The sequence below is a fragment of the Ovis canadensis genome, chromosome 24 (genome assembly GCF_042477335.2).
Source record: "Ovis canadensis isolate MfBH-ARS-UI-01 breed Bighorn chromosome 24, ARS-UI_OviCan_v2, whole genome shotgun sequence".
In the NCBI taxonomy this organism is placed as follows: Eukaryota; Metazoa; Chordata; class Mammalia; order Artiodactyla; family Bovidae; genus Ovis; species Ovis canadensis.
In genome coordinates this window covers 16243820-16269349 of record NC_091268.1, presented here as the reverse complement: position 1 = coordinate 16269349, position 25530 = coordinate 16243820, and the positions used below count along the sequence as shown (strand labels likewise).

Below are 25530 nucleotides of genomic sequence, written 5' to 3'. Positions count from 1 at the left end.
CTGGCTTCCACCCCTGCTGGGAGCCCTGGCAAAATCTTCTTCCCAGTCTGATCAGACTCCAGCGTGTGAATGATGCCACGTGGTTCTGGCTGCCAAGGTGAGCTTGGCTTTTTCCCAGCAGAACTTTCTATCCGAGATCGGCCAGGGAGTGTGGTGAGGGCAACTGGGGAGTGGCGAGGACCTACAGGGAGCAGGGGGGCTTTGTGGAGCCCTGTAACGCTGGTGGTGGCATCACCCAGGTCTGCCCTTGCTAAGGCCATAGGCTGGCCACCCTCCCATGGGGGAGGGGGATACCAATTCTGGCGGTGGAAATCCAACGTGTTTCTTAAATAAGTTAATATTTATTCCGCTCTGCTTTGCAACCCCCCTCCCCTCCCCTCCCCTTGACTTGAGAAGCCGAGTTTTCCGCATTGGATTATTGCAAACGTTTAACCTGCCTTTATAAAAGAAAGTGAAACGATGGGGCCATCAGCTCAAAGTCTTGAACCAGGCCCCACGGGCAGTGGGGGTCTTATTGCACGGTCCCCACTCCCTGGCGACCGGCCATTTCCCAGGGACCAGAGTCAAGGTGCTCTCTGGAATCCTGAGGGGTTGGAACGGCGGGGAGTGGGTGTGGAGGGGAGATGAGACAGCGATGAGTGGTGGAGACACGGATGAAAACTCGGGACTGTGAGTGACGGAAAGCGTGGCCACGGCGGCCTTTAGCAGGAAGCCGCCACCAGAGGGCGCAAGCGGCCCCCAAGCGTGTTCCCTATAAAAAGAAGTGGACGTGAGGATGGGGCTCTGCTGGGCGGCCTCTGCCTTCCTCCTCCTGGTCAGTTTCTGGTCCTTGTCCCTGGGACTCCTGGGTGGGCCGCCAACTCGGCCTGGGACCACCTTGGCACACTGAGAAACCCCAAACCTGAATCGACAGGACGGAGGCCTCTGGCTGTGGGCTCCCGCTGCTCCACGTGCCCAGAACGGCATGGGCCTCCCTCTCCCTGCGCTGACATCCTTCTGGCTCCTCTGCCCTCGGGGGGCCCGAGCCAGGATCCACACACAGCCCTGTCCTGGCCGCCACCCTGCTGGGCGCACCCCAACCCCTGTGCCAAAGCCTGTGGGTACTGCACCCGAGCTACACGGGCTCATCCACGTCGTCATCCAGGATTGGCACAGCCGGGGGGGACGCTCTCTTCGGTGGGCTCTCCGGGACGGTGAGATGCACCCCCCGCCCCTCCTCTGGGGGGTCTCCTGAGGGCACTGGGGACTCCGTCTCCCGGGGTTCTGGAGGGGCCGCAGTGCCTGAGGAGGAGGGTCTGGGTTCTAGGGCGGCCCTGTGGCCCCCATCCGCGAACAGGTCCCCACTGGGACTTCCCACGTCCAGTGGCTCAAAAGTGAAGTTTGGGACAGTCAGGTGTTCTGTGTGGCAGGGGGCCTGGCCCCGCCGCTCCCCCTTGGCAGCCGTGTCCAGCCCTGCGCCATCTGCAGGCTCCAGGGGGTCTCTGTGGGGCACAGCCTCGCAGGATGGGGTTCGCCGCCGCAGGGTGGTGCTGCTGCCCTCTGCCGCAGGGGCCCTGGCCACACCCTCGTCCTCTGCTGGGGGCTCTATGGAGATGCAGGGGGGGCTCATCTTCTTCTTCCTGCGCGCCCCCAGGGCCAGCTCGGCTTCCAGGACGCGGGGCTTCGCCTCCCCGGCCTCTGGACGGCTGTCCCCAGCGCCTGGCTCCCCCGAGGGCCGCCTCTGCTCATCCACCCGGCCCGGCTGGTCCAGGAAGCCCCGGGCGTCTACGCTGTAGAGCCTGTGCAGGTCTGGCTCGCCACCCACGATCCCACAGGCAGTGGGCGAGGCCGAAGGGCTGCGGGCAGAGCTGGTGATGTGGCTGACCTCCTCGTCGGCCGGGTCTGGGGCTTCAGACTCCTCCCCGCCTGGGGCCGGCGGACGGCTGGAGATGCAGTGCTGTCCAGAAGTGTGCTTGCGGGTGCGGATGCCGGAGGGCCGTGGGGACCGGGGTGGGGACCGCAAGGAGGGCCCCAGGGATGCCTGTCTCATGGGGGTCTTCCCTCCAGGCTCTCCCCAGAATGGGCTGCTGTCCCCAGTGCCATCGACATGCCCTTCCAGGGACTCCGTTAGGACGGCCTCCTGCAAAGGCAGGGAGTCAGGTGAGACCAGCCAGAGGGAGCCCCTCCCCACTCCAGGCCAGGTGACCATGTGACCCCCACGGCTATGGGCCAGCGTGAGATGAGGCTGCAAGATGCCGGTGTGGATGGGCTCGCCTTGCAACTGAAGCAGAGGAGCCTTCACCGAGTCTGGTCACGTGGGGAGGACTGGAGGCCAAGCTCCTGTGGGCAGAACCTGCCCAGGGCCCTGGAAACCCTGAGGGGCACAGACCCCGGCTGCAACTGCTGCTTGTCTGCGGTACTAGGCCAGCTTGGTTCCCCAAGCAGGGAGGGGGAGAGGGGGGGCACCAAAGGCTCAGGCAGGAGGGGATCTGATCTCTGGCTGCGGCCAGGCTCGCCGCACGGTTTCTGGGGAGGGGGAGTCTGGGGGGCTTAGGCTGCTGTTTAAGGGGCCATGGGTCCCCGTGGCCGGGTGTGGTCATTACACACTCCAAGGGCCCAGCGCCCACGTTTCTCCCACTTCAAATGGGGAGGGAATCCCAGAGACCCCAGGGCTAGGCTGAGGACCCGAAAGCGCCTCCTACCTGTCTGCAGAGAAGCCGGCCGACACTAGGCGAGCGGGCTGCACCCTGCGGGGGCAGAGCACGGAGGGTGTCCCCGCCCCTGGACGGGGAGGACACGGCGGACGGGACCTGGAGGGAGGTGCAGGACTCCACAGGCGGCGAGTGGGCAGCGGTGACCCGGCCTGCGGCAGGAAAACGCCAGAAACGTGTATCCACTCCCAGCGGGCCCCGCCCGACAACCCACGCCCCTCTGACCCCCGCCCTGCCTGCCCCATCGCCCCTCTGGCCCTGCCCCGGTCCCTGCCCCCACCCATCGCCCCTTTGGCTCCGCCCCGGACCCCGCCCCGCCCAGGGCCGGGCTGCCTCCGCCAGGGGCTGTACCCGCGGCGCCTGCGTAGGTCTCCATCTCCACCTCCTGTAGCGGGTGGGGGTGAGCGGCTGCCGCAGGCGCCACGGGACGGAACATGTAGCTGTCGTTGGGCAGCGAGAGCATCCTGGACACCGACACCTTGCGCACGACCAGCACGTTGGGGGAGTCCGGCGAGGCGCCGGGGCTCTGAGGGGCCGCGGGCCTGGGCCGGGCGGGGGACCCCTGCGTCATCTCCATCTCGAGCTCTGCGTCCAGCTCGGCGTCCTCGCGGGCCTCCTTGTTGCTCTCCTCCAGGTGCTTCATGAGCACGGCCACCACCACGTTGACCAGCACGAACTGGGCCACCAGCACGAAGGTAACGAAGTAGATGGGCGAGATGGCCGGCAGGTAGGTGAGGCAGTGCTTGTCCTCGCGGGCGCACTCGCGCAGCGTGTCCTGCGGGCAGAGGGCGGCGGGCAGGCTCCCACCTCCGCTTGCAGGCCCCCACTCCGGGGGCTCCCATCGTCCCGCCCGCTGCGCCAGCCTGTACCTTCATGATCCCGTTCCAGTTGTCGCCGGTGGACACGCGGAACAGCGTGAGGAAGGCCATGCCGAAGTTGGAGAAGGTGGCGTGTCTGCTCAGGCCCTCGCAGGGGTTGTCCTCACTGCATTCTGCCGGGAGCGATGGGGTCAGCCCGCCCCACGGGGCCAGGGCACACGGGCCTGCCCTCGCCCGGGAGAAAGCCATGCTCCTCGGGGTGCAGGGCGGTGGCCCAGCAAGTCCCCTGCTCTGCGGAATGACCGGGCGGCCCTGGCACCGGAGAGCCCTAGGTGCTGGGTCAGGCCTGGGAGTCGCCAGGTCCAGGGCCGCGGCACCAACTTTGGGGTCTGGGCAGCCCCTCAAAGGTGACAGCCACCTCGATCCCTTCCCACACAGGCCCACTGGTGGCTCCTGGAACCCACTGAGCGTTCGTTCAGTGACATCCAGTGGGAGGGGGCTCCCACAGGACCTGGGCCGCCACGAAAGGTCCCCACAGGCCCCCACCCAGACTGGCCGGAGCCGCACGCCGGGGAGTTCGGAGGAGAGCCTGGGTGGCAGGAAGGGCTGGCTGCAGCGCGACCCTGGGGCCGGTAGACTTGGGGCCACACCTGTGTGTGGGCGCGTGCACTCACGCTCGTGTGCGGCTCTGTCGGCCTGGCCTGGGTGTTAACACGTGTGCGGGGCTGCACAGCGCGTCTGCATGCGCGGCGTCCAGTCACCTCACGGCCGCGGGGGCGGGGTCGGGGTCGGGCCAGCGGCCCGAACGCATGCGCATGCGGGAAGCTGCGCCTCCCAGGCGAGTCTTGGGGGTGGGACCCCGCGCTGCCGCACTCACCGAGCCTCCCGAACAGCTCCACTCCCAGGGCAGCATAGATAAAAAACAGGAGCATGAAAAGCAGGCCGAGGTTCCCTACCTACACGGGAGAGAAGCGGAGCGAGGTCAGGGGGCTCAGCCCGCCCCGTCCCCCACCCGCGACCTGGTCGGCAGTTCCCAGGCCTGCCTTGAGCCCCGTACTTGCTCCAGGCCTCCTGGCCTCGAGGCTTCTATGGCCCCAGGGCTGACTGGTGCCCAGGGCCCCTCCTTGGCTCTCACACCCGCCCTGCACCCGGGGGCGGGGGGATGGGCTGCATCCAGTTCCTCTGCTCCCGAGCGCCTCCCAGCGGCTTGGGTGGACTCTAGCTTCAGGGTCCCCACCGGGAGGTAAAGGGGGAAGCTCTGCAGGCCGCCAGGTCTTGCCCGACCCCTGCCCTCGGCTCTTCCATGAACTTGCCGCCCCTCCTCCACACCTTCCTGACTCTGATGTGGCTGGTGCCCCTCTTCACCAGCCCCCAGAGGCATCGCACCAGGGGTGGCTGGGGCCTGGGCTTCACCCTCAACCCCCCATTCCGGCAACTCCCAGACAGGGGGTGGCTACACAGGAGCACTAAGGGTGTTAACTCTGGGCTGAGGAAGGCTGCTGGGGACCAGTGGAGGCCAGCTGAAGACACAGGGTGTGGATGGCTGGGGAGGCAGCTGGGTGGATAGATATATGCTAGGCTGGTGGCCAGTGGCCAGGAGGGCTGGAGGATGGACAGCTGGACAGCTGGTAGATGGGGGACAGACAACTGTCTGAATGGATGGATAGAAGCCTGGATGGCTGGATGGCTTGTTGAGAGGGCTGGAGTCACCGTCAGATGGACACATGGATGCCCGGGGGGACTGGCTCAGGGGCTGAACACTACACAGATGGGGCAATGAGACTTTCAACTCAAGAAGCCACACAGGGTCAGGGTTGGGGCTGTGGACACAGGATGTGAGGACAGGGCCCAAGCTGGCTTCAGGAGAGACAGGCCTGGGTGTGGACCTCCAAACTCGACAAGCCCACTGCAGCCACACAGGCTCTCAGCCACACAGGCTCTGCCCTCTGCCCAAAGCCCACTGAGCGCAGAACTGCACCAGACGGTGGGCCCTGGTCTTCCCCAGAGGGACTAGAGTGAGGCTGCAAAGCATGTGGGCCGCCCCCTCACAGCACAGCTCAGCAGCCCATTACTCCCTGTAGGTGGCGGGGAGGGGCTGGATAATTGCGTTTGTCTAGAGACTAGAAAGACCACGTGAACCAGTTATGCCTGACCAGTGAGTGAGGCCCTCCTGCAGTCTTGTCTTCTTGGGGGCGTCTGTGATGCCCACCCTGGGAGCAGGGGAGCCAGACCCAGGCCAGGCCCCCGAGTGGCCGACATACCTGGGGCAGTGCCTGGACCACCGTGTCCAGCAGGGCCCGCATGCCCGTGGCCATCTTGAGCAGCTTCAGGACTAGGATGGGGAGCCAAGCATTAGTGGGCGGATGGGGCTGGTCTGACCTGGACTACACATCCCCGACCTCCCGGTCCCCAGGTGGTCCACTGGGGCAGGTAAGGCAGGAGTTAGGGGGCGGGCCCTCCAACAGCGCAGGGCTCAGGTGGGCGGCGGCCTACCGCGGGCGATGCGGAGGACACGCATGATTCGGATGATGGTGGGATTGATGGGTAGCGCCGCGTTCATCTCAATCTCCTCCAGCGTGATGCCCATGATGGACAGCAGGACGATGGCTAGGTCCAGCTGGTTCCACCTGGGTGGGTGGGCAGGCATGGCTCAGTGCCAGCCAGTGCCTCCTCCCCAGCACCCCTGGCCCTTCGGAGCACCTGGAGTCCCCTCCCCATCCCCTGGGAATGTCCTGGTGTCACCAGGGGCACCCCTGCTCAGCACCGTCGCCTCTGCAGGCCTCCAGCCGTGGCTCCCACCTGCCCCATCCCACACACCTGTCCTTGAAGAACCTCCGGAACCCAAAGGCCACCAGCTTCAGCACAGCCTCAACAACAAAGACGATGGTGAACACGTAATTGCAGTACTTGAGGGCCTCGTCCAGAGCCTGGGGGCAAGCACCAGGCTCCTGAACATCAGGCCCCCTGCAGTGCTGCCCGCCCTGCCCCACCTCTCTGCTCTGCTGACCAACCGGGGCACCCCAGGCCTGCCCACAGACAGGCCTCAGCTATTACTGGATGGAGGTCTGTGCTGGCTTAGGGAGGCCTGCCTGGCCTGACCCTCACAGCATTCTCAGGACGACCCTCAGTTGGGGGAACCTGGTGCTGGGAACCCAGACTCCCAGCCCTGCTTAGGCCAGTCCCACCCTCAGCCCAGCGTAGAAGCCAGCCCACCAGACGGGCTCAGCTTCAGCTACAGAGTTAGAGGCGCTCAGCTGTTCTGGGAGGAGGGGGCGTCCCGTCTTTGATGAAATAATGGAGATGGGATCTGAGAGCATCACCCTCTCAGTCTGACCTTTCCTGGACTTGGGGACATCCCCTAGCCAGCGTTTTGGATGGAACCTGTCACAGGGTCAAGGATGCCCTTGGGACAGGTGGCCCAGGGTGTCCACTGGCTTTAAAGGAAGGAGGACCCTTTGTTCAAGCCACACCTCCATGTATCCCACAAACCCTGACAAGGGCTCAGGCAGGGTTGCAGACCTGGGCCTCCAGCTCTCAGGGTAGCACCACCTGGCTGGCAACAGACCCCACCCTTGGCGACCGACACCACCCCCTAACCGGGCTGCAGGCCTGGAGGCAGGGGGGCCGGTGTGTCACGACAGTGAGCCCCACCTTGGGCTGGTTGTAGTGCTCCATGGACATGGTGATGACGTTGACGCCAATGATGAAGGTGATGAAAAGGTCCAGGTAGTGGCTGGTGCACAGACTGTGGATGGAGCGGCGGGTGGGCGAGTAGTCCGCATAGTAGGGCCGGCGCTGGGCCTCTGTGGGGAGAACACAGTGGTGAGTGGGCAGGTGGGGCGGGATGAGAGGGCTGCCTCCCAGGTGCTGGGGAGTAAGGGGGCTGGGGGAGGGCCCAGGCTTGCGCGTGGGCCTCGGGGCAGGTCACCCACTGACCTCCTCCTCCAAGAGGGCCTCAGCCTCAGAGCAGATCCCTGGAGTGGGCACAGAAGCTGATTCCACCTGGGCCCTGCCCTGGAGCCCTGTCTGGACCCCCCACCCTGCCAGGAGGTCCCAAGCCAGGGCCTGTGTCATCTACTCTCCTGGACTGGCATCAGGGTCCAGAGATACCTCAGCAATGAAGGGAGGGGCAGATGGGAGCTTTTTAGGGGGCAGGGACAGTCCCAAGGCAGGGCAGGGCAGGGCAGGGTGGCCCACCACACCCCCATCTCCCCGACTGGGCATATGCTGCGTTCTGGGCACCAGGCCCGGAGTCCCTCTGTTCCCTGTCCTCCAGGAGGCCTGTGGCCGTGTGCCTGCTGTCTGGGGCCTGCTTGCCCTCTGGTCCATCTGAGGTTGGTGGCCATGACCTGGGGAATGGGAGGGGGTCCATCTCCCAGCAGCTCTGTCTGCACTAAACGCTCTGCCTGCAGTAACTCCCTAGAGCACACCAGTGCCCGCTAGATGAGGGCACGGCTGCCCCCACTGCACAGGGGGCCCGCCTTGGCCTCAGAACCTGTGGGCAGGGACCAGGGAGAGCAGGGGCCAATGGGAACCAACCCCTCCCTGGGGCCCGCATGCTCCTCGGTCTGGCATGCAGTCACTAGAGAGCTCAGCGCAGCAGCCAAGGGGGCCAGAGGCCAGTGAGGCCAGGCCAGCACTGAGGATATGGGGTAGCCAGCCGGCAGGCGTCCCAGCACAGCAGGCAGGCGTGCAAGCCGGGAAGAAGCACACAAGGGCTCAGAGGCAGCAGCGTGAACACCAGGCAGGCCAGCCAGCAATCCCTCCTCCTCCCACTGGCGCCTGGCACCCTGCAGCCATCCCGTGCTGCCCCTGCGGTGGACCCCAGGGGGCCTGGCACCCTCCTGCAATGTCCACCCTTCCCTGTGGCAGGGGCAGAGGAGCAGAGATCAGGCCAGTTCACAGCCCCATGCAGTGGCTGGCAGAAGCAGGGCTGAGGCATGCGGGGTGGGGGCAGGTACCTGGGTTGGGGAAAGTGCCTGGAAAGACAAGGAGATGGTCTGAGCTGGCCGGTGGGCGGGGCCAGGACCCCTCCTGGAAGAAGCCCACTCTGCTCCCCAGCTTGGGCAGGGGTGTCCTAAGACCCTCTCTCTGTCTTGAATGGCTCTGCTTGCTCCCCCCACCGAGGCGTGAGAACACAAAAGCGGGGTGAGCCTGCCCCTGCAGTGGTGGGCGTGGGGGCTGGGGTCTCATCCCTGTGCCTCCTGGGAAGGGCCCCCTGCCTCCTCTGCAGCCGTTCTTCTCTGAGAACATGAAGGGCGAGCGTGCAGAGCCATCTGGAGAGGCCAGGGCCGAGAGGAGTAGGGCCAGGCGGGGGGCTCCGGGGCCAGGGTGCTGAGCCGCTGCCCGGATGCGGTCCCCACAGCCCTGGGCTGGGGGCGAGGCGGACCTGGTTTTCGGCGGCAGCAGCCAGGTCTCGGAGCTGCCCCTGGCTGGCCTCCCGGTCCCCAGCCACCCTCCCATAGGCGAAAGGGGGGCTCAGGTGGATGGGGAGGAGCTGGGTGACACGCAGTAGCCACCGGCCACCGCCACTCGGAGGGCCTTACTCCTGCGCTTCCTCTCCAGGCGACGCTGCCGCTTCTCCTCGCGCCGCCGCGCCTCCTCGGCCTCCTGGTGCTGCCGGCACTTGTGGAAGTTCTCCACCACGACGCCCACGAACATGTTGAGCACGAAGAAGCTGACGATGAGCAGGAAGGAGATGAAGTAGAGCAGCATCCAGGGGTTGTGGTTGGGCACCGGCTGCAGCACAGGAGAGCGCGTGGGTGCAGGCCCGCCCACGGGCTCTGGCCCCGCCCACATGCCCCGAGCCCCGCCCATGGCTGACCCCGCCCACACGCACTGAGCCCCGCCCACGGGCTCTGACGCCCGATGTGGACCTCTGCCAAAGGCAGCCTCGTCTCTGGGGACGTTGCGCGCTCTGAGATGAGCGGAGACCAAGGGAGAAGGCCCAAGCGGAGGGGCAGGGCTGCCCGCCGCACCTGCTGGTCCACGCCCACGGCGTCCAGCCCGTCGTACATGATATTCACCCAGCCGTCCTTGGACGAGAGCACGAACAGCGACATCAGCGCCTGCGAGGCCAGAGCAAGGCGGGCACCTCTGGGCGCTGCCTCAGCTCGCTCACCGCGAACCCTCCTAACTTGCTGAGACCCTGCGGCTCCCGCCCTCCAGATCAGGGCTGAGGTGAGTGAGTCACCCGCCAGCCCCGCCCGCCCCGCCCCAGCCCCGCCCACCTGGCCCAGGTTGTCGAAGTTGTACTTGCGTCGCACCCAGCGGTAGTGCGCGGCCCTGCACTCAGCCTTAGTGGAAATGTTCCTGGTGTCAGCGCCCTCGCAGTAGTAAAACTTCCCCTTGAAAAGCTGACCGGGAGGGGCGGTCACTCAGAGGGTCCGGCCCTGCCCTGCCATTCCCCGCGCCCTCACGGGCCCCGCCCTCTCCCTGCCTGCGTGGGCTGCAGCCCTCCCGGGCGACTCTGCCGCTGCTGCCCACCGCCCACCGTCCCTCAGGCAGGCAGGCCATGCACCTGCACCCCGAGGATGCCGAATATGATGAAGAAGGCGCAGCAGATGAGGACGATGTTCCCGATGGGCCTGAGGGACGATATCAGAGTCTCCACCACCAGCTTGAGTCCCGGCGCACGGCTGATGACCCTGCAAGAGGGCCAGAAGGAACGCGCTGCTGGACGCGCCCAAGGGAGCTGCCACCAGGAGGAACGCCCAGCACTGCAAACACCTGGCTGCCCTGCAGCCTGGGCCCCTCTCCCGCCCCACGTGTGGGCCCGCCCTCCTGCCTCCATCCCCTCCTTTGGCCCCGCCCCACGGCCCAGTCCACCTCAGTGGCCGCAGGGTCCGCAGCAGGCGCAGCACACGCAGGATGCCCAGGATCTTGGCACCGCCAGCCGAGGCCATGGCCACGACGATGTCCACCAGGGACACCAGGACCAGCACCCCATCCAGTATGTTCCAGCTGCTCTGCAGGTAGGCGTGCTCACCCGAGATGAGGCCCAGGGCCACCACCTGGTGAGTACAGATGATGGGCTCGTGGACCTACGCCCTGTATATGTGGCCGCAGCTGCAAGGCCAGACGGACAGACCCCCGGGTCCCCCAGGACACGGTGTACCTTCACCATCATCTCCGCCACGAAGATCGCTGTGAAGATGTAGTTGGAGACACTGAGGAAGACGCGCTCCTGCAGGAGACAAGAAGATGGGAAGGGGCGGCCGTGGCCATGGGACCCACCCCTCCCCAGTGAGGAGAGAGCCTCACGGTGCTGCCGGGGTCGATGTCGGGCCTCTCCAGGGCGATGGTGATGCAGTTGAGGAAGATGAAGACGAGGACGACGTGATCGAACATCTTGTGAGCAATGATCTTTTGGCAGGAGATGCGGAACCTGGGAGCCAGGGGTGGGGGTTTTGGGGACAGTCCTGGCCAAGCCCTGGCTTCTGTCCACAGAGCTCACCGTCTGGTAGGGACAAAGGGGGCCCCCGGGGCGGGGCCAGCTTTCCCAGGTGCGCCCCTCACCTGTTCTGCGGGGAGAAGAGGTACAGAGCCCAGGGCTCACGGCTCCGGCAGCACCCCGGCTTGTGCGGCTCCAGCACCTTCTGCAGTCGCGAGCAGCAGCTCTGGGGAGGGGGGGTGGTGTTCAGGGCCCCTCCCAGCCTGACCAACCCCAGCCCCTGCCACCTTCAGGCTCAGCCCTGTCCACCCACCCAGGCACCGGGCCAGGGAGCTACACTGGGGTCTAGGGGACCGGTGAGTGGCCATCGTCAGATTCCCCACCCAGGTGGCCCCCAGCAGCCCTGGGCAGTGGGGTGCCCAGCTGAGAAGGCACTTCCCCTCCCCCTGCAGACATCTCACTGCCTGACCAACTCCAGCCCAGAACTAGCCCTCAGCCGGAGGTGGGGCCAACCCTGGGGCGAATCCCGCTCCAGAGCTCCCCGTGGATGTGCTCTGGCCCAGCCTGTCCTGCTTCCCGCCCCCTCCCGCCCCCAGGGCCTCCCATGAACGCTGCCCCGACAGGGGGAGCAGAGGCAAGGGGCCAACGTGAGGCCCACCCCCACTCACGTCCTCGACATCATCCTCAAACTCGGCCGGATCCTCCTTGTGACTGTCGATGCGCAGGAAGAACTCGCTGGGCAGGGCCAGCACCTGCCCATTGCAGTCGTGGACCTTGGTGGGCAGCAGGGTGGCCGGCCGTGGGGGCCGCAGGTCCAGCGTGCTGCGGTGGTCCAGGGACTCAGCGCGCCGCAGCGGCGTGGCACGCGTGCCCGGCGAGGCCCCCGCCCCTGGCCGGCCATCCTCGGCCTCCTCATCAGTGCTGCCACTGCCCCTGCCCTCGCCGGACAGCAGCGACTCACGCTCCCCACACTGGCTCCTGCGCTTGAGGCTGGGTGCGCGGCCCAGGCTGTTCCAGCTGGAGCGCCGGCTGCTCCAGGCGCTGTTGGGGCCCCAGGGGGCGCAGGGAGAGCTGCGGAGGCTAGACTGTGGGGCAGGGGCAGGAATGAGCAGGTCACACACTTCCAAAGTCACCCCCAACATGCTGGCCTCAGGGCACCTGGCTCACGGGCCTTTCCCTGGTGAAAGGGATCTCCACTGACACCCGTGCGTGACATTTAAAAGAGATGATCCATGTACGAATGTCACCCGTGGGTGGCATGGATCATCTCTTTTAATGGGCTTCCTTGGTGGCTCAGATGGTAAAAAAATCTGCCTGCAATGCAGGAGACCTGGGTTCGATCCCTGGGTTGGGAAGATCCCGTGGAGAAGGAAATGGCTACCCATTCCAGAATTCTTGCCTGAAGAATCCCATGGACAGAGGAGCCTGGCGGGCTACAGTCCATGAGGCCACAAAGAATCAGACACGACTGAGCAACTAACACGCATGTGTAAGCTAAACAGGGCCTCTCCTCTAAGGAGCGGACAGCCCTGCTGGGGAGCTGCTAGTGGCAGGGAGCCTTCCGCGAGATGCCTGTGGCACACAGTGGGTCAACGGTGAGCTGGAGACATCGCCAGCAAGTGTCAGAGCCCTGAGTGGGCCTCGCATGGCAGCTTGAGGACCAGAAGGTGGGCGAAGGTCATCAACGGGCCAGGGATCCTCAGATACGGCCCAGCAGCTGACCTGGAGCTCTGAGGAGGGACCGCTCATCAGCTTCTGGCTGGCAGGCTCTGGACTTCCAAGGAGAAGCCACGCGCCGCCTCAGGAGAGAAACTGGGCTGTGCTCCGGGACTTCACCTTTGCTGCACCTATGCTCTCTGCCCTTCGCCGTTTTCACCTCCTGGGTCAGCAGGAGCTGAGCTGGAATCTGGCCCAACAGCCCCATCCTCCTCCTGGGGGAGCTAGCAGCTTAGCTGCTTAGAACAGCTGCTTGGCCACAGCTGTTCTGTGACTGACACTCGGTGTCCCCTCCCCCTCTCGATGGTTTGCCTGGACTTTCCTCCAGGTTCACCCCCCACCCCACCCCAAGTTAGCTTGTCCTGCTCCACCCACCCCTTCTGGCCCTTCTGAGATGCACAGAGCCGGCTCTAGCTGCATCTGTCTGGGGTGGTGCTTCCTGGGTTTGTCTGGAAAGACCGTGGGCCCCAGCTCCACAGGGTGCTGCTGGTGACGCACAGAAGCCTCTGCCCGGCTTCCGTCACCTGTTTCGTGTAGTCAGCTTTTACACCTTTTTGCCATCCTTCTCTGTTTTCCCTTCTTGTACATTCTGTGTTCTGCCAGCTTTTATCTTACATTGCGCAAATTGGAAGATAAACTTCCGGCCTGCTATTCTACTTGCTTATTCATATGCCTCCCATCAGAACAGTGGTTTCTAGTTCCATTTATAGAAAACAAAGCGCTTGGGCCTGAGGGATTTCTGGGGTGTGAGTGGGGAGGGCACATTCAGGACCCTCACTCATCTCTGGGAAAGGCCTAAGGAGCTGTGTGTTGGTTGGGGGGGGTGAGCCTGAAGGTGCCCTGAGGCCAGGGCAGGGTCCCCTACCAGAGATTTCTGGTCTCCTAGCTGAGGGTCCATGGAGCTGCTGCTGCCACGGCGCGAGTCCAGGGGGCCAGGGGCCGCGTCCAGGTGTGGGGAGCTCTTGGGGGTGGGCATGGGCGTGGCCGCCGTGCGCATAATAAGGGGAGGGGGCAGGCTGCCCCGGCCCTCCAGGTGCCCGTTGGGTGTCACTGCCAGCGAGTACATCTTCATCTCTAGGGGAGGGGGGAGAGGGGAGGCCACTCGAGCCTGCAGGGCTCCCAGGAAGGAGTGCCTGTCCGCCTAGGATCCCCCTCCGGAGTCCCAGCTGTGCCCAGACCCTAGAGGCAGCATCCCCTCCGCCCCATCCCTGCCCCCCGTCCACACGCGCACCTGTGGCCCTGAGGTCTCGGAACTTGTCCAAGTCCTCCTCCAAGTGGGTGGGCGTCTTGTCTTCATCTGTGTCGGACCTGGTGGCATCGCCCTGTGCCCACCGAGCACACAGCACACGTGAGGCCCCCCATGGGGGGTGACCCCGGATGGAAAGGTCAGGCCCACAAGGGGTGGGAGTGCACAGAAGAGCCCAGCAGGGCGAGGATGGCTGGGGGGAGTCTGCCCCACACTCCTGGTTCCCACCGCCTCCCCTGGAAGCCCCTCACCTCCCCTAGAACCCTTCACTCCCTTGGAAGCCCCCTTACCTCCCCAGGAAGCCCCCTCACCTCCCCTGGAAGCTCCCTTTCACCTCCCCTGGAAGCCCCCTCACCTCGCCTGGAAGCCCCCTCACCTCCCCTGGAAGCTCCCCCTCACCTCGGCCTGGAAACCCTCCACCAGGATGGCCACCAGCAGGTTGAAGAGCACGTAGTTGCCAAAGGTCATGAGGGCCACGAAGTACAGCGCGGCCCAGGAGGACGTGGAGGCCATGCCGTTGTACAGGACGACATTCCAGTCCTCTTGAGTGAGGATCTGGGGGAGGGGCAGTGGGCAGAGTGGGCCCAATGTGGGGGCCAAGGGGGCACCAGGACGGGGTCCTGGCTGGGGGAATACCACCAGGTCTCAGGACCAGAAGGACGAGTAGGACCAGGCCCACCACCCCAACGTCCCGGCCACCGTTCTTCACCCCCAGTGGTCTCGGAAGGGCCTTAGCCAGCTCCGAGCAGGGCTATGGCCCTCCAAGGACCACCCGTGCACAGCAGGGGACGGCCTGCCCAGCTGTACCTGGAACACGGTGACAATGGCCCACAGCAGGGAATCAAAGTTCTTCCGGTCGGGGACTGTGTCTCCGGCATCTGTTTTCAGACTGAATTTGCAGCCGAAGAGATGCATGCCAAGGATGCTGGGGGGTGGACAGGCACGGGCACAGTGAGTGACTGGTGAGGGCCAGGCATGGGGCTGGGGGCCAGCCTGGTCTCCCCACGCCCACCACCCACTCCTCCACACCTCCCAGAACTCCAGCTTCCTCGGGGGCAGGGCTGCCCAGGGTCCACGGACAAGCTGTTTCCATTCTATAGGTGGTAAGACCAAAGCCAAGAACGGAGGGAACACTGGAGGCCGCTCTGGCTTCAGACAGCGGCCAGGACTGGGTGTCTGCCTCACCCAGCCTATGTGGGCCGCTCTCCGCCCCAGCCCGCTCCGGAGGCCCGGGGCCAAGCCGGCCCACGGCCTGGGCCCAGCGACAGCACCAGGGGTCCAGGAGCCCCAGCTTGCCTGCCTGCCTGCCCCGCCCTCCTCCACCCCTTTGCCCTTGGCTCTTGAGCACAGTTCCAAGTCCCTCACTGCGTGCTGGCGCATGGCAGCAAAACCCACAGTAACTGAATCTGTCTTCCTCTTTCAGGCTCAGGGCACCCCAGGCCCCCGAAGCCAGGGACGGCGCGGCGGGCGGACCCGCGCGGCGGGCGGGGCCGGGTGCCGGCGCGGTGGGCGGTCCCGGCTGGGAGCAGGGCCTCCCGTCGAGCGCCAGAGCGGGCTCCTTGCCACAGGCCTTCCCCTTGCAGCCACCCGGGGCAGGGAGGCCCCTGCGCGGCGCACGCACCTGAAGATGAAGATGAAGAGCATGAGCAGCATGCAGAAGGTGGCCACGTTGTCCATGGTCTTCATGAGCACCACCAGCTGGCGCCGCAGCGCGGGCATGAAGCGCACCAGCTTGAGCACCCGCAGCAGCCGGAAGGTGCGCAGCACCGACAGCCCGCCGTCCGCCTGCCCGATGATCTCCCACACGCTGAGGGGCGGGGGGGGGGGGGGGGGTGAGGGGTGGGATGAGCAGGGTTAGGACGGCCTACTCCCGCCCTGACTCTGGGACACCCTCTTCCCAGAGGCAAGAACGACAGCCGGGAGCCACCGCGGCCTCTGCTCAACCCCAACTGGGAGCAGGTTCGGCTGCATCAAAGCGTGGGAGCGGCTGAGGGGTGGTGGTGGCAGACTCGACTGAGCGCCTTTCCAGGGTGCCTGGCTTGTCTGCTCTCCTTAGGCTGGGGGCCCCCTTGACTCCCAAGGGCCCTGCTTTGTCCCAGGGGGAGGGAATTTCCCCAGATCCCCCTGGTCCTTTCTGTGCGGATTTTGCTGTAGCAAGCTGGCCTTTCTTGCTGGGGCTGAGCCCTCAGTGGAGGCCGGCTGCAAGGCTGAACGGCCACTGAGTGCCTGCTCTGTTCCCGCAGGGAACAGCTCCACTAGCTTCTAGAAACTCCCACCTGAGCTGCAGCTGACTTCACCATGTGCACCCAACTCTGCCTTTGAAGAGGGGCAAGGGTCCCGCCCCAGGAGACTGCACCTCTGCACCCTGACGGCAGGGCCTTTCCCAGTGGTGGGGGCTCTGCCATCTGCGGGGGCTGTGGTGGACACTGGAGCCTCCCCAGGCCCCAGGGGAGGAGAGGACCCACCTGATGACGACGATGATGCCGTCAAAGATGTTGTAGGGGTTCCGGATGTAGCCCAGTGGGCCGCAGGCCAGCAGCTTCAACAGCATCTCCAGAGCGAACATGCTTGTGAACACGATGTTGCTGATCTCCAGGGCATTGGTCAGCTCCTCGGGCTGCGGGCGGCAGAGTGATTGTCAGGGCCTGCCCCCAGCCCCCACTGCCTGTCATGGCAGGGTGGGGCACCAGTCCACTGATCTGGGAGCAGGTAAGGCTGCATCAAGGGGCTGTGGCAACATCTCAGGAGACCCATCGGCTGCTGTCCAGAGGAGGAAACAGGGACCACAGGGGTGTCCCCTCCAGCTGCACCCCAGCCTGCCTGGCCCTCCCACCCTGACTGTCCCTGGCTCCCCCAGGCTCCACCTGACCTTCCCAGCAGCATGTCTTGAGAAACAGGGCTCCGGACACTTCCCAGACCCCAAGAGCACAGGCCTTGGGAACAGAGCCTAGAGCATCTGTTCTGGGGTGGGCGTGTGGGTACCCGGGGTGCAGGCAGTACAGTGGTTCCCCCAGCAGCTGCCCTGGCCCTGGTGGCCCCGCACACCTTTCCTTGTCAGCAGAAGGCCCCGAGGCCCTTTTCTTACCAGGGATATGCTAGTCTGCCTATGTGTGCAAGTGCACACCTGTGCCAGCATAGATGCTGCTGTGTGTGTGCCAGTGTGTGGTCTGCCTGTGTGCACGTGAGTCTGCATGTGCCCGCGTGTGTTGTGTGCATGCGTGGCCACCCACGTGTGTGTCTGTGCACAAGCTCACATCTGCACAGATAACCTTTGCGTACGTGCGTGTGTGCATGTGTGTGCGTGCAGAGGCTCCTCCTGGCCAGGGATCCCCGAGCCTGCTGTTGCTCCTGCCCTGGATCTCACCCTCACAGACGGCACCTCCCAGCCGCCAGCTGGAGGCTAACATCACTTGCATTTTCCCTGAAATTGCTAAAGGATGAAAGACCAGAGCTTAAGGGACTTAAAAAGCCCAGAGAGCAGAAAAGGAAGAAGGCAGTTTGGTCATTAAGAGTGAACTGGCCTCAGTCCCCAGGGAGGACGACCTCTCCCTGCCGGCCCAGCTGCTGCTCCTCGGGGAAGCCCCAGCCCAGGGCAGGGGCCGCGCGCCAGCACCACGTGCCACTGCCACATTCCCCTCTGGGGCCACCCAGAGCATCCCAGCCTGCAGGCCCAGCTCATATGGGGGGCTCTGTCCATGAAAGCTGGGCTCTGGGGGTCCCACCCTGAAAAGCACCAGATGGCCTGGCAAGTGCCCTTGGCTCCCTGCTGCCTCCGGGTCTGCACTCTCAATGCCCCAGCCCAGACAGAGGACCTCCGGATGGGAGCCACAGTCTGTCTCTACTCAGCAGAGGCCCACCAACGAGCAGCACGAGCCTCCGCTGAGTGAGCGGTAAAAACTCCCTCACAGCCGACCTTCAGCCCCACTGCTACGCCTATTCCCCAACCCCAGAGAGCCCTCCGTGGAGCCCATGAGAGGCTAAAGCCTGCAGGAGACACAGGCAGGTGGGACATGCCCCAGGGCCACTCTGAAGGCTGTCTGTGTGGGCGCCCACCTGCTCATGGTACTCCACACCCATGCTCAGCGTGTTGGTGAGGATGGCCACCATGATGCCCCGGTTGAAGTACTTGCTGTCCACGATGCGGCGCAGCTTGCCGCTGAAGGAGGCCCAGATGCGGCTCAGCCCGCCCTGCTCGCCCGCCGCTGCCCGCCGCGGCCCCCTCCGCCGTGTGCTGCCCGCGCCTGGCGCCTCCGTCACAGGGGGCGACTGCATGGGGTCGCGGCGGTCCCCATGCCGCACGTCCTGTGTGAACTCATAGACCCCGTTGCTGTCTGAGTCTCCACTGTCTGAGTCGCTGAACTCCAGCTCGGGGTCCTCCAAGGCACTGGTGCAGTACGGGCAGCTGCTCAGCTCACAGGTCAGCGTGCCCGCCTGGGGGCTGGGCAGGGGGCAGGGCACACTCAGGCCTGACAGGCGGCTGGGGGCCTGGCCCAGTCCTGCGGGGAGAAGGATGCGGGCAGCCTCAGGTAGCTCAGCTGGTGCCCAGGAAGCAGGCGCTCACGGAGGCTGCTGTGGGGTGAATGGTGTCCGTGTGCACACCTGCACACACCTGGGCACACTCATACACACTTGGCACACACCTGAGCACACCACGCACGCCTGCATACACCTGAGCACGGGTGCACACCTGGGCACTCTCATAGACGCCTGGGCACACAGCTGAGCACGTGCACAGGAACAGACGCACACACTTGCACACCCACACGCCCTGCAGAGCTGCTCTCTGCTCACTCGGGTAAAAAGAGGCAGAGGCTCATCCCTGCAGGAGCCACAGCACCCACAAAACTACGGCGCGAGCCTCTTCCCAGTGAACGGACGCCGCGGCCGTGAACGTTCTGGCTCGTGGTGCCCTGAGCCATCGTCACTCCGCGCTGGCTCCCTGGCCGAGTCTCTGGGGCCCAGGTGACTCTGCACCCACAGAGGCTTAGACTCGCCGCAGCCGGGCACCCTGCAGGGCCATGCTTCCCCCAGGGCGCAGTGCAGAGCTGCAGGCACGTGTGCGGTGATGCCCGGGGCACCATGTGAGCACACAGGGCGGCCCCGGCCCACACACCTCTCCCTGCCCCGGGTGCCCCTGCCAGTGCCGGCCACCTGGGAGGCCTCAGCCTGGTGTGACCCCAGTGTCCTGCGTGAGCCAGGCTGGTTAGGCCGAGGGCCCAGGTGGGAGGACCGGGTGTACCGAGGGGCACCCTGGCTCCTCTCTGCTCGGCCTCTGGGAGCTCTGTGACCTTGGCTTCCCCTCCCCCCCGCCCCAGCCACAGTCTCCCCACCAAGAGCGCAGGCCAAGTGCTCCTGCTGAGAAACGACTGGCCGTCCCGCTCGGGGCTGAACGTGGGCCATGGGACATGGCCCCAGGGCTTCTCTTTTGCTTGCCAGCTTCAGAATTCTCATTTCCCTGTGGCAAACACTCGCACCCCACTGAGCCATCAGCTGCTCAAGAACACAGGATGGATGGTGGTGGGAAGGCACCTCCTCCCATCTGAGGCCCCCTTTCTCTCTCTTGTCCAGGACTCCAAAGGAGAAGGCTGGGCTCACGAGGGTGGGCACATAAGTTGGGACGTCCCAGGAGCCCTGTACCCCACCCCCCACTGCTCCCCACAGGGGCAGGTCCTTACCATGCTCCCCAACCAGGTGCTGGATCTTCTCGCAGGGATCCGGGCTGCTCAGCCTCACGGGGCTGTGCCCACCGGCTCCCAGGGGGCCACCAGGCCGCTTCCCCTTGGGCCCGAGGCCGCTTTTGCCACTGCCCGCGGCTGAGGGCAGGATGGTGGGGTAGTTCATGGCTCCCAGCCCGGCGGCCAGCTTGAGCCCGGCAGCGGCAGTGGCTGCGGCGTGTGCCACGCGCGCCCTCTCCTGCGGCCCCTCCACGTGGCAGTCAGCGTGGTACACACTGTGCACCGACTCAGCGTCAGGGGGCCCGCGCCTGGGCGAGGCTGGCACTCCGGCCCTCACCAGCCTGGTGTCACCAGCTCCTGGCTCGGGGCCTGGCCGGCGGGGGCTGCCGTGGCTGAAGTGGTAGTGGTGGTGGTGATGGTGGTGGTGGTGGTACACGAGGTGGTGGACAGAGGTGGTGCGCCCGCCTGCCCGCCGCGGCCGCCGCCCTGAGCCCTGGCCATGCACGGCGCCACCGGGGTCCACCTTCTTGCGCCAGCGGCTCTGCCAGCGGGCATAGAGGCGGAGGCCACGGCGCTTTAGCTTGCGGCACACGTGGCCCACATACCGGAGGAGCTCCTCGTAGCAGCTGCCCGGCTCAGAGAAGCTGGCTAGCGTGCTGTCGTTGGACAGATAACGGGCCCGCTGCTCCCGCATCAGCTGGTTCTCCCGCTGCTTCGTCTCTGAGAACTGCGTGGCAATGACCACCAGGCACAGGTTGATCATGAAGAAGGAACCCACCTGTGGTGGGTAGGCAGCCATGAGCTCGCTGGTCATGTGCTCCCGGGAGGTGGGGAAGCGGGGAGCACTGGGATCCACCATCTCGGGTGGGGCAGGAGGCCAGGGCAGCAGCTGTGGTTTCTACACCACAATCAAGCCCCTGATGCGAAATACACTGAGCCCTACTGTGGGCTTCCCGATCTAGGGGCCGGCAGGGGGCCCTGGGACGGGTGGGATCCCTGCTGATTCGATGCTGAGCCCCAGCATCTGAAATGGGTGGTGGGCAGTGGCTGCTCCTTGATTATTTGTGGACAATTCGAGGACATGTGGGGAGACTCCTTCCTGTCATTTGTGTGGTTCATGCCCTCCTCCTGAAGACATGTTTTTCAATTAGAGCCTCCTGCCTGGGTCAGGCCTCCCCCCGCCCCCAAGGCTGCACTGTCCTCTGTGGCAGGGTCAGCAGGTGACACTCTCTTGTGCTTCGGTTTATGGTCTGAGATAACAAGGGGCGAGTTCCTGGCTCAACTCACCTCTGGTCTATGCAGACCCTGCCTCAGACCCCAGGGCCACTGAGAGAACCAAACTGAGTGCCACCTTCGGGGGTCACACTCCCTGTGGAGGGCCGGGATGGCACAGGACCTCCATGGATCCCAGGGGCAGGGCCATGGCCAGCGGCAGGGGAGCTCAGGATCTGAGACAGGTCTGCCACAATGTGGGGACAACCCCCCGGCCCTCACAGCAGATGTGCCCCCACAACCCCGCACTCACGATGATGAGCAAGATGAAGTAGATGAAGTTGTAGAAAGAGTGGGCGTCCATGACGTAGTACATGATGTCCACCCAGCCCTCCAGCGTGATCACCTGGTGGGGGAGGCAGGCGGCTGGACACATGGACGGCCCTGGAAGGGCAGTGGGCCCTCCTCGCCTGTCTTGGGGAGGGTGGCATAGCTGGCGGGGCAGGAAAGCCCTTGCCGGCACCAGCCCCCAGCCCTACACGCTGGGCGAGCGGCACCAGGGAGACCCGAAGCCCACCTGGAAGATGGCGATCCAGGCGTAGCCGATGTTGTCGAAGCTGATGGCCCCGTTGTGCGGGTTGGAGTCGCCCGAGCGGCACACGTTGTAGTACTGGTTCCAGTTGATGCAGGTGTGGCGACCCATGCCACCTGCGCCCTCGGCCTGCGGCTGCCCGTAGGCCTCCCAGCCCAGAGTGCACTCCACGCGCAGCTCGCGGCGGCTGGGGATGTGCGAGCACTTCTGCATGCCGTTGTCCCGGCGGGAGGAGCAGATGAACGGGTTTTCCTCGCCCTCCTCCGGCTGGTAGTACGGCCGCAGGAAGCTGAGGTTGCTGTTCCTGGAGGAGAGACGGCGAGACAGACACACACAAAGGTATACACACAAACAAAACAAAAGGTAAGAGGCAGACCTAAGTCCGCCAGCGCTGGTGCCGCTCTCGGAAGGTCGTGTCTGGGGGAACCGGGCTTGGAGAGCAGGAACCTGAGGGCGCGGAACCTGTTGGGGGTGGAGCCTCCGGAGGCGGGGCCTCGAGGGAGGGGCCTGTTGGGGTGGAGCCTCCGGAGGCGGGGGCTGGAGGGAGGGGCCTGCTGGGGTGGAGCCTCCAGAGGTAGGCCCAGGAAGAGAGGATTAGGGGCAGGGCTTGCGCACCTGGCGAAGGTGCTGTCCAGGAAGCAGCGGTTGCGCAGCAGGCCGGCCCAAAGTTGGACGCCCACGATGCCGAAGATGAAGAAAACAAAGAAGCAGAGCAGGAGGACGTTGCCGAGCATGGGCAGTGTGTCCAGCAGCAGCGTGACCAGGATCCGCATGCCTGCAGGCATCACGCAGCCGGTCAGCGCAGCAGAGCCCTCCCGGGCATCCCTGAGGCCCCAGCCCCTCCTGAGCTCTCTGCCATTCACAGGTGGGCATCTGCAGGGGGCACGACCCAGGCCCCTGCACATTCTGTCAGACCCCACGGAGGGCAGTAAATAAGGCCACCGACTGGAAGGGCTCAGGGTAGGTGGTCCTTGCTCCTCACGAATGCCGGACCACACAGTTTCCAGACAGGCTCCCAGCGTGACAGCTCAGGAGTCCCGCAGCCCCAAGCTCGTCATGGGAGCGGCAGCCTGGGGAAGCCCCAGCAGCTCAGACTCTGGGTTGCCTCCTGCATGCAGGAGGCACGGGTCTTGAAGCAGGCATTGTGTTTGGGGACCAGTGTTTCTTCCTACTCTCTATGGGAATCATGTGAAGCAGAGCCCTGGAGGGGACGTAGGGGCTGTGTGCACCCCAGGGCAGGAGGCAGTTTTATTTGTTTTTTTTTTTTTACAGATTTTTTTCTTTTTAATGTGGACCATTTTTAAAGTCTTTATTGAATTTGTTACAATACTGCATCTGTGTTATGTTTTGGACTTTTGGTCATGAGCATGTGGCATCTTAACCCGCAGACCTGGGCTCGAACTCACATGCCCTGCATTGGAAGGTGAAGTCCCACAGCATAACCCTTCACCCTCCTGCTCTTTGGTGGAGCTGACAGCTTCAGGGGGAGACAGTGACCCACTGGACCACCAGGGAAGTCCCAGGAGGCGGCTTCTGAGAGAGCGTTTTGAAGCTCTCGCTCCTGGGTGTGATGGAGTGTGTGAACACTCCAGGGAATGGGTCAGCCAGCCCCACCAGCCCTCCGCTTGGTCCTGGCTCTGCCCTGCTCCCAGACCTCAGCAAGCACGTCTCACTTCCAGAAACAAGCAAGGGCCAGGCTAAGGGTGCAGGCAGAGCCAGGGGCAGATACCAAGGCCCCCTGGAGAGCGCCCAGGGGCTGTTGGGTGACAGAGGGGCCCCTGGGGCTACAGGAGTAATCACAGCTGGGAGGGGCACTGCAGTTTCAGAAACGGCCGAGAGGAAGATTCACCAGGGACAAAGTCCGAGAGCACCACCATCACCAGACCGCAACTGGCTCCAAGGCCAAAGATGATCCAGGGTTCAGAGTAGACCCAAGGCAGCCAGAGTGAGACGTAGCCTGGACCATGCCCACTGGGGGCTTGCAGTGAGGGGAACATGGTCCAGTGTGGGGGAGGCACCATGTTTGGGACCAGGGCCTGACCCCACAGGGAGACCAGGCTGAAGACAGCATTTGGCCTAAAAAGTGATCGGTGCTGTGAAAGGGGCTGTGCTGTCACTTCAGGCACTGAAAGGGGCCCAGGTGAACGAAGCCAGTGTATGGTGGTGCTGGGCACAGAGCCGTCCTTGAGGGGTACTATGTTCACAAGTGGGTAAACCAAGGCTCAGAGGGGCACAGTTACTTGCCCAAGGTCACACAGCATCTGAATCCTGTCTGATCCCTGACGGTAGAGCCTAGTGGCATCTAGATGGAAGACCTAGGAGTCCCACAACATAACCCTTCACCCTCCTGCTCTTTGGTGGAGCTGACAGCTTCAGGGGGAAACAGTGACCCATCCTGCAGGGGATACTTCTTGGAGGAGCTGCAGGACAAGCCCTGATCCCTTGGGCCACGGTGCTGAAGCCACCAGGACCCAAGGTAGGCAGCCAGAAAGGCTGTGCACACCAAGGTGGTACACGAGACCCACCTGTATGCGTGACTACACACATTTGACAGTCACGTGGGGAATGCCCCTCACTATACCCCAGGAAAACTAACAGCTGAATTCAGTCAGAACACTGGAAACTTTGAAGACACGGAGACCCCCACACAGACCCATGTAGGCATGACCAAGGTCAGCATAGACCACCTTCCAAATAAGCTTCCAAAGCCATACCATCCAAACCCACACAACGGCCTAGAAGCTTCTCCATGCTTCCCTGAGCACCAGGCCCCTTGGCAGCGCTCACACAGGAGGATTGCTGGGGCGGGTCAAACAAGGAACCCACCATGTCCTGCATGGCTCCAGGACATGACCCCAAACGCTGTGTGGATGATGAGTCTAAGGTTCCGAATGGCCCCTGATACTCAGCAGCCGTGGGGGACATGGGGCCACCATTCATCCTGACTGCCCATCACACCCCGGCTCGGTACAGGGTTGCTCTGTCCCCACCTGCCCCCTGCCACTCTTAAAAGCAGCGGCAAGCCCTCAGCTGCCGTGTAAGTGGCAGGAGGCCTGCACCGTGGTCTGGGCTGGGACCCCAGCACCCAGCAGCCAGACAGGCGGTACAGTCTCTGGGTCTTGTGCCCAGTGGGGCCTCAGGAGCTCTCAGCAGGGCTGTCTGGCCACGCTTACCCCAGCCCTCGGTGGGGGTCACTTACTGGGCACACGGTTGATGGCACGAAGGGGCCGCAGTACGCGCACGGTTCGGATGGCCGAGAGGCTCACGTTGTGTCCGTCCAAGGAGTACTCCATCATACTGGGGGCACAGCAGGGGCATGCTCAGTGGGGGCAGGTGCTGGGAGAGGGGATCAGAGCTAGGCCAGTGGGCACCCGGCTCTCTCCAGGGTACCCTGGTGGCTGAGGCCAGGAGGTGAGCACTTGCTGGAGACATGATCCCCATGCCGTGCGCCCAGCCCGGCTGCCCAGAGGTAGGGAAAGCACAGCCTCGGCTCAGCACTGGACGATCCTCGCTGCTCACAAGCCGCCCTGGACACCTCGTGTATGCCCCACCGTCCCTGGTGCTGACACAGGGATCCGGGATAGGTCCCGCCCCGGGCACCCCACCCCAAGCACTCCCTGGGCCCCGTCCCGCCTGAGTGCACCTCCCCATCTCTCATCCTGGGGCCCCCCGGGGCCGCTCCCAGACGGGCCTGACCAGGCACCGGGGTCGCTCCAGGCTGGCCCTCGGGGGAGGGGCCGTACCCCGCCATGACGATGAAGAAGTCCAGCCTGTTCCACGTGTCGCCCAGGTAGCACTTCTGCCCAAACAGCCCCAGGGCGATCATCTTGATGACCATCTCCACCGCGAAGAAGGCGAAGATGAAGTCGTCAAAGGCCTGCAGGAGGGGGGCCTGAGAGCGGGGCCTGCGCCCCTCACACGGCCCCGGCCGCCGGTGACCGGCTCCGCCCCCACCAAACTCCGCCCACCGACCATGCCCACCTCCAGGCCCCGCCCCTCCGACCCCGCCCACCTCCAGGATGCCGCAGCGCTCCGAGCGGCACTCGACGTCCTCGCAGGGCCGGAACATGCCCAGGGTCACGCAGTTGAGCATGATGACCAGCATGCTGACGTGCTCGAACCACGTGGGGCAGGTGCCGAGTTAAGGGTCCACGTGGCAGTTAAGCAGCCCCAGGACGCGCCCCCAGC

At 64.7% G+C, this 25530-nt stretch overlaps 1 protein-coding gene across 3 annotated transcripts; it reads right to left on the bottom strand.

Moving 5' to 3' along the window:
- Window positions 1-321: 321 nt before the first annotated feature.
- Window positions 322-25530, bottom strand: CACNA1H (calcium voltage-gated channel subunit alpha1 H). 3 transcript variants are annotated; one of them, XM_069571447.1, is made up of 33 exons: window positions 25355-25530; window positions 25086-25180; window positions 24542-24639; window positions 21958-22117; window positions 21328-21646; window positions 21064-21156; window positions 19539-20316; window positions 17917-18359; window positions 16329-16480; window positions 15485-15670; window positions 14671-14788; window positions 14263-14418; window positions 13849-13939; window positions 13483-13691; window positions 11570-11986; window positions 11027-11127; window positions 10772-10895; window positions 10626-10694; window positions 10337-10521; window positions 10029-10155; window positions 9739-9864; window positions 9487-9576; window positions 9055-9247; window positions 8470-8487; window positions 7160-7311; window positions 6326-6435; window positions 6002-6135; window positions 5770-5840; window positions 4386-4464; window positions 3560-3681; window positions 3042-3465; window positions 2682-2842; window positions 322-2119 (listed from the first exon to the last, which is right to left on the bottom strand). In XM_069571447.1, the coding sequence occupies exons 1-33, from the start codon at window positions 25445-25447 to the stop codon at window positions 1115-1117; spliced, it is 6699 nt and encodes a 2232-aa protein (XP_069427548.1). In that variant the 5' UTR covers window positions 25448-25530; the 3' UTR covers window positions 322-1114. The 3 variants fall into 3 exon arrangements, with proteins under 3 accessions (XP_069427548.1, XP_069427546.1, XP_069427547.1); XM_069571445.1 differs by having other exon boundaries at window positions 25086-25219; window positions 25355-25523; XM_069571446.1 differs by lacking the exon at window positions 8470-8487 and having other exon boundaries at window positions 25086-25219; window positions 25355-25523.

Excerpts from the sequence above, each read along its gene's own strand:
- CACNA1H (XM_069571445.1), bottom strand. The coding sequence starts at position 25,447 with ATGCTGGTCATCATGCTCAACTGCGTGACCCTGGGCATGTTCCGGCCC. Across the intron at positions 25,220-25,354 it reads AGCGCTGCGGCATCCTGGAG|GCCTTTGACGACTTCATCTT; the intron begins GTGGGCGGGGTC and ends CCCCTCCTGCAG. Across the intron at positions 6,436-7,159 it reads AGCACTACAACCAGCCCAAG|GCTCTGGACGAGGCCCTCAA; the intron begins GTGGGGCTCACT and ends GCTTGCCCCCAG.